Raw genomic sequence first — 7,329 nt, 5'->3', positions numbered from 1 at the left:
TGAGTAGGATTCAATGATTGAATGACTGTGATGAGCTTCAAACTCCTGAGGGCGGGGCGTTAGTGACAGACGCAAAAGAATCACTGGATTCTATTCCGGCCTGATTGAGAACCGACAGATGGATAGCCGTGCCGTGACAGGGTGCGTTGAACATTTCCACTGAGAGGATGGGAGGTAGCCACTAACAACGGTGAAACCCTTGCATACAGCTTGCCATGGAAGGAGCCTTGCGTGCTTGAAGAAGAAGACAATAGGAAAGCAGAGATTCAGAAGATGGAGCATCTCCAAAACCTCAACCTGTTCCCCATTACTGCAGAACAAGTACTTATTTTATGTTCTTTTACTTTTCACAATCAACCTTGATAATTATTGATATCCTGACTAAGATTTACAAGATAACCATAGTTTGCTTCAAGCCGACAATCTCCGTGGGATCGACCCTTACTCACATAAGGTATTACTTGGACGACCCAGTGCACTTGCTGGTTAGTTGTGCGGGATTGCATAGTGTGATTGCAATTTCGTGCACCACGTGTCATCATTGCAAGGAGGCTAGACACTTCAAGTCAAACTGTCCAAAGCTCAAAAAGGAGGACAAAGGAAAGAAGGAAAGGAAAAGAGTACTCATGGCAGCTTGGGAGGATCTTGAGAATGACTCAATGAAGAAGAAGAATCTAAAGGAGACGACAAAGACTGCTTCATGGCTGGAAATAACAATCTTGATGAGGTAAACTCTTATGATTTGATCATTGAGGACTTGCATGCTATTATTGATGATCTCACTTTAAACACATCAAAATTGCTTGATAAATACAATGAATGCAGATTTGAAAGAGATGTGTTAAGAGCTGAAAATAATTTTTTAAAAGAAAAAGTGAAGGAAACTGAATGTGCATTGGACATCATTGAAGAAAACAGATTTCTAAAATCTGAACTTGAAAAATTAAAAGGAAAGCACATTGTGGATCCTTCTCATGAGTTAATTGCTGAAAATGAAAGATTAAATGATAAGATTAAAAGGCTGAATAGTGACTTAGCAAAATTTGCTCAAGGTTCCAAAAACTTGGACAAATTACTTGCAAGTCAAAGACCATTGTTTGAAAAATCTGGTTTAGGCTACATAGCCAAGGAAGATGCAGTTTCTAATACTCCCTCTATAAAATTTGTGGCTTCTTCATCAAATACCAAATCCATACCAAGCAAATCAGGTATCGGATATGTTTCAAATTGTGAAGAAAAATTTGATGAAGCAAACATAAGTGAAACTGAGCCTTCACCAAGAACTGGTCCGAGTCCAAACCGGCCAAGTTTGGGTTACATTTCAAAAAATGAGGATGATTTCAAGAAACCAATATTTTACAACAAAATCTCATTTTCGAAAGGTAAAAATATTCAAAAAAATTCTGGTGAAAACATTTCTACAAAGAGGAATAATTATAACAAAAATCAGTTTGTCAAAAGAAATGCATCTCCTCCAAAAACCAGAAAATTCCAACCATTTAATCATTTCAAGCAATATAACTCACCTCAATTTCAGCGGCACACATTAGAAAATCATTGTGTTAATTGCAAGAAATTTGGTCACTCATATGCACAATGCTTCATTGAAAAAAGAGTTGTTGGAAACAAAGTTTACAATATTGCGTGTGATTTCAATGCACCTGGGCAACCAAGATGGATTAACTTCAAAGGATCCAAATTAATTTGGATACCTAAGGCTATTTGAAACTCATCATACAGATTTGCCTAGCATCCAAGAACAAAAAGGACATGTGGTACATGGATAGTGGATGTTCAAGGCACATGACTGGAAGGTCAACCTACTTCATCAAACTAAATAAGTATGATGGAGGTTTTGTGACCTTTGGAGATGATGGTAAAGGTAAAATCATTGCTGTTGGAAAAGTAGGTAATGAGCAATCTACTTTCATTGATGATGTGCTTTTGGAAAAGTCAGCTGTGTGATTTAGGATATTTAGTTGTTTTTAAAAGGCTTGAATGCTGTGTTGTCAATGAAAAGACAAATGAAGTGATCTTTGTTGCCAAAAGTTTCAATAATATGTATGGACTTACTCTTGATGAACTAAAGGATCAAAATGTAGCTTGTTTTCACTGTAAAGAATCTGAAAAGTGGTTATGGCACAAGAGATTGGGCCATGCAAGTATGTTTCAAATAAACAAACTTGTGAAGAAAGAATTAGTAAGGGGTCTCCCTTTGATAAAGTTTGACAAAGACATCACTTGTGATGCTTGCCAAATGGGAAAACAAACAAAAAGCTCTTTTAAACCAAAGGAAGACATCTCTACTAAAAGACCATTTGAGTTGCTACACATTGATTTATTTGGTCCAACAAGAACTCAAAGCCTAGGTGGTAAATATTATGGTTTAAAAATTGTGGATGACTATACTAGGTTTGGTTGGGTTTTATTTCTTGCACACAAAAATGAAGCTTTTTCAGCCTTTGAACCTTTTTCCAAGAAACTTCAAAATGAAAAGGATTTACAAATATCTTCTATAAGAAGCGATCATAGAACTGAATTTGAAAAGAATTTGTTTGAATCCTTTTGTGAGGAATTTGGAATATCTCACAACTTCTCTTGTCCAAGAACTTATGAACTTTGGAAAGGCTACCCACCAAACTTAGATTACTTGCACATCTTTGGATGCAAATGTTTTGTTTTAAATAACAAAGAAAATTTGGGTAAATTTGATCCAAAGGCTTATGAGTGTTTGTTTGTAGGATATTCCACAACTAGTAAAGCATATAGGGTTTATCATCAAGATGCTAGAATTATTGAAGAGTCAATGCATGTTACATTTTGTGATACTAACTTGGTGCAAAGCATTTTGGAAGATTGTGATGCAGGAAATCAAGCTCAAAAGGAGGATGAAACCGCTCAAAATCAAGGAAAAGAAAATTCTGGACAAACTGAACCAGAAACTGCAAATGCTGAAAATTCAAGAGACAATTCCATTTTGTCTTATGAATCTGAAGGAAATCCTACGGCCAGCAGCGCCCAGAATCTCTTGGTGACTGAATCTGCCTCCAAGTCCACCAGACCTCGTGATTGGAGATTCTTGAAGAATTATCTTGAGGAATTTGTCATTGGGGACGTCTCTCATGGAGTACAAACAAGGTCTTCCACTAGAAAGGCCAATGAAGGATCCAACATTGCCCTTCTATCACAAATAGAGCCTCAAAATGTTAAGGAAGCACTTAGTGACCCATCTTGGGTTAAAGCTATGGAGGATTAGCTTCTTGAGTTTGAAAAGAACCAAGTATGGACTTTGGTTCCAAGGCCAAGTGGAAAGAAAGTGACCGGCACCAAGTGGATATTTCGGAACAAGTTGGGAGAAGATGGTAGCATTGCAAGAAACAAGGCAAGGCTTGTGGCTCAAGGATATGACCAAGAAGAAGGAATAGACTTTGATGAATCCTTCGCCCTTGTTGCCCGAATGGAAGCCATAAGGCTTTTCTTAGCTTATGCTGCATTTTGTGGTTTTAAATTATATCAAATGGATGTGAAATGTGCATTTTTGAATGGTGTGATAGATAGAGAAGTGTATGTGAAGCAGCCTCCTGGTTTTGAAAATAAAGAACATTCTAATCATGTTTCAAATTGTCTAAAGCTCTCTATGGTTTAAGACAAGCTCCTAGAGCTTGGTATGAGAGACTTAGCTCTTTTCTTTTGGAAAATGGTTTTCAAAGAGGCACCACTGATACAACTCTATTTATCAAAAATTCTAATGATTCTTTTATTTTAGTCCAAATATATGTTGATGACATTTTTTTTGGATCAGCAAATGAATCCCTTTGTTCTGAATTTGGAAAACTCATGACAAGTGAATTTGACATGAGTATGATGGGTGAACTTAATTTCTTCTTTGGGCTGCAAATTAAACAAATTGAAAAAGGTATTTTCATTCATCAAGAAAAGTATGCCAAGGAATTAGTTAAGAAATTTGGTATGGAAAATGCCAAACCCATGGGAACACCCATGCATCCTAGTTCTAAGTTAGATAAGGGAGAAGCTGAGAAAGATGTTGATGAGACTAGGTATAGAGGAATGATTGGTTCCCTTATGTACTTAACTTCCTCTAGACCCGATATTGTGCAAAGTGTTGGATTGTGTTCTAGGTTCCAATCCAAACCTAAAGAGTCACATCTTTCTGCAATTAAAAGGATCATTAGATATGTTCATGGCACATCTAATTTTGGTCTTTGGTATCCTAAGATTGATGATTTTTCTGCAGTTGGTTATTGTGATGCAGACTTTGCTGGTGATAGAGTTGATAGAAGGAGCACTTCTGGTTTATGTTGCTTCCTTAGAAAGTCCTTAAATGTTTGGTCAAGTAAGAAGCAACCAACAGTGGCCTTATCCACTGCTGAGGCTGAGTATATAGCTGCTTCTTCTTGTTTTTCTCAACTTTTATGGTTAAAAACACAGCTTGCTGATTACAAATTAAAGGCTAAAAATATTCCCTTGATGTGTGATAATATGAGTGCCATTAATATTTCTAAAAATCCAGTTTTGCACTCAAGGACGAAGCATATTGAAGTGAAATTTCACTCAATAAGAGAACATGTCCAAAAAGGGGATATTAGCATTCAATTTGTTAAATCTGAGGAGCAATTAGCAGATATTTTTACAAAACCATTAGCTGAGGATAGATTCTGTATGCTTAGGACTTGTCTAGAAATTTTAAGTTATAATTCTTTATTTGAAAATTGCTGATGTATTTGCTGGAGATTTTTGTCTCATAAATAGGTATGAGACAATTCTGGGCAGGTGATGAACGTCTCCATCAAGTCAGCGTGTTCTGGGCTCGTTTCAAATGAAAGATAATCTTGGCCAACCTCAAAATCAGATATAGAGTGGTCCATTGTGTTTCCTTAAATCCAACTATCTCTGGGCCCATATGTAAATGTTACATTTTTTTGGTGATGGGCTATATTTTTATTTTTTCATTTAATGTTTATAATCCAAAAAGATTTTCAGTTTACTTTTTGGTTTTTCAAAATTTAAAATTCATTTTCTGTTTTTTATTTTCAAATCAAATCAAATCTCAAATTTATGAGGTCAGGTCTTTTCATGTCATTTCAAAAGTGATGCAGTTGCATGGTTTTGGAAAACCACTTTTGGGTACGGTTACCAACACTCCCTCCATAACTTCTCTCCATAACTTCTCCTCAACCCCTCGGTTTCTTTCCTCTCACTCCACTGTCTCTCTTCCATCAAAAGCCTAAATTTAACCAAAATGGGGAAGAAAGTCATTGCTAAAAGAGCACCGCGTGAGAAAATCCATAAACTTCCAGGATATCCAAGACCATCAACTCGTTCTCAAGACACCACTTTTACTCCTTCACCTTCTCCTCCTACCTCTCCTCCTCGCACAGTTCCCATGGCGCGAACCAAGACCACTCCAAGGTACCCTGCTCCTGCCAAACCGACGCCACCACCTAAGGCAACGCCATCCAAACCAAGTTCCTCAAAACCCAGTTCTTCCAAGGGTAAGCATCCTGCTGTTGAAGAGCCTGTTCCTGAGCCTACAAAACCTAAGTCAAGGTCTGTTCCTGTGCGTTCACAAAGAGGTAACCCTCATTGCCCTCTCAAATCTGTTAGAGAACCAGACATTGATCCTTTTGCTCACAAATCACACTTCATGACATCTCACTCAGATTATAACCCCCATCGTTTCAAATCTGCCATGAACCATGACTTTTATGAGGGAGTTATTCAGTATCGTACTCTATGTCCCTCTTTTCTTGCTGCCAGATTTGAAAAAGAAAGGTTTTCCTTTTGTTGAAAATTTGGAATTTTTAGACTGGAATCACCTTTTCAAAATCAAAAAACTGTATATCTTCAGTTAGTCAAAGAATTTTATGCAAACATGACTTATCATGAAGGAAGTGTGCATTCTTATGTTAAGGGCAGAGACATTATCTTGAATAATGAAACTATCAGTGAATCCTTGAAGTACACTGATGTTGGGCCGTGTGCTTATACATCTGTAAAGTGGGATGAAGGTGTTGGTATCTCTTACCATGATGCATTGGCTCACATTTGTGAACATGTTTCCTTGATTGATGGCATCACACCCACTCACAAAGCCCTCGGATATGAACGTGCTTAGTTGCACCGTATTGTCAACCACATTTTAATTCCTCAAAGTGGTTCATATCAAAGGGTTTCTTATACAGACACACTTGTTTTGTATGCCCTAATCACTAAAACAGAAATATCTTTTGCCTATTTGATGGCTAGATACATGTTTGATTCTGTTAGAAGTGTGAAAGATAAAGCACTACCTTATGGCATGTTTTTGATTTGCATATTTGAGAATTTTGGTGTTGACCTGTCAAATGAGGCTTATGAAAATAAACATTCATACCTAAAAGGGGGTGGTTCAGTGAAACAGCAAAAAAGACCAACTCGATCTGATAGAGTGGTTCTAGATGATGATGATGAAGAGTACATCCCAGATGACTCTCCTCCTCCTTCCACTGAGGGTACTTCCATTTCCACTGGGAAGAAATCTGCTCTGCTGAATGTGGTCAAGGATGTTGCTCAAGAGTTTGTTTCCCAATCAAATCATTTGATTGCCATGAGCAAGGAACAAAGGAAGCTAGCTAGCAAGCATGAGAACTTCCTGAAGAAATCAAGAGATAGGGTGGTTGTGCTCATGACCTTCATTGATAACCTTAATAATGATGAAGACATTGCCACTGATGTTGACGAGGAAGCTGCTTCGAAGGGGGATGGTTCTGATGCCTAGGATTTGTCTCCTAAAAACTGCTGCTGCTGCTCTCTTTTTGTCTCATGAATTCTGTTTCTTTAGCTACTTTTGAACTGTTTTATTTCGAATGACTGTAATAACTCTAGATACTGCCACACTTTTGGTTGTTTAGTTAGTTCTTTAAACTGTGATCTAACTTTTTTCTGCAGGCTACAAGGCATTGTCTCTGTTGATAGTGCTTATTATCCTCCCTTGATGACAAAAGGGGGAGTAAAAGCTAGTGTTTCTTCTAGTATTTCTTTTGGGATTTTTGTCTGACTGTTGCTGGATTTTAGTCTGACTGTTGCTTTTATTTTAAGATCACATATTAAATCTTTTAGCTGCTAATATTAGCTGGATGTTGGGCTAATAATGTAATGTTGCTTGTATGATATCCCTTAGACAAAATTATTGTGTATAGCTCTCTATAGCATTCTCTTTGAGTACTATGGAAAACAAGAACAAAGAGGAAAGCATAAATTCAGGGGGAGCTAATATTGAAAAAGAAAGGGGGAGCAACATAAGAGCAAATGACAAAAATCAAAGGGAGT

General features: G+C 37.3%; 1 protein-coding gene across 1 annotated transcript; it reads left to right on the top strand.

Moving 5' to 3' along the window:
- The first annotated feature begins 5,260 nt into the window (after nt 1-5,260).
- On the top strand, nt 5,261-6,136 carry LOC110278694 (uncharacterized). The gene is made up of 2 exons (XM_021136937.1): nt 5,261-5,747; nt 5,910-6,136. The coding sequence occupies exons 1-2, from the start codon at nt 5,261-5,263 to the stop codon at nt 6,134-6,136; spliced, it is 714 nt and encodes a 237-aa protein (XP_020992596.1).
- Nucleotides 6,137-7,329: the final 1,193 nt, after the last annotated feature.

The sequence above is a fragment of the Arachis duranensis genome, chromosome 3, assembly GCF_000817695.3.
Source record: "Arachis duranensis cultivar V14167 chromosome 3, aradu.V14167.gnm2.J7QH, whole genome shotgun sequence".
Lineage (NCBI taxonomy): Eukaryota > Viridiplantae > Streptophyta > Magnoliopsida > Fabales > Fabaceae > Arachis > Arachis duranensis.
The sequence above is the reverse complement of the archived record's forward strand: the minus strand, read 5'-3'. Positions and strand labels throughout refer to the sequence as shown.

What these genes read in the sequence shown, in the direction of transcription:
- LOC110278694 (XM_021136937.1), top strand. Translation starts at nt 5,261, where the DNA reads ATGGGGAAGAAAGTCATTGCTAAAAGAGCACCGCGTGAGAAAATCCAT. An exon ending in TGAGGGAGTTATTCAGTATC is followed by an intron (nt 5,748 to 5,909) that starts GTACTCTATGTC and finishes CTTATCATGAAG; the next exon opens with GAAGTGTGCATTCTTATGTT.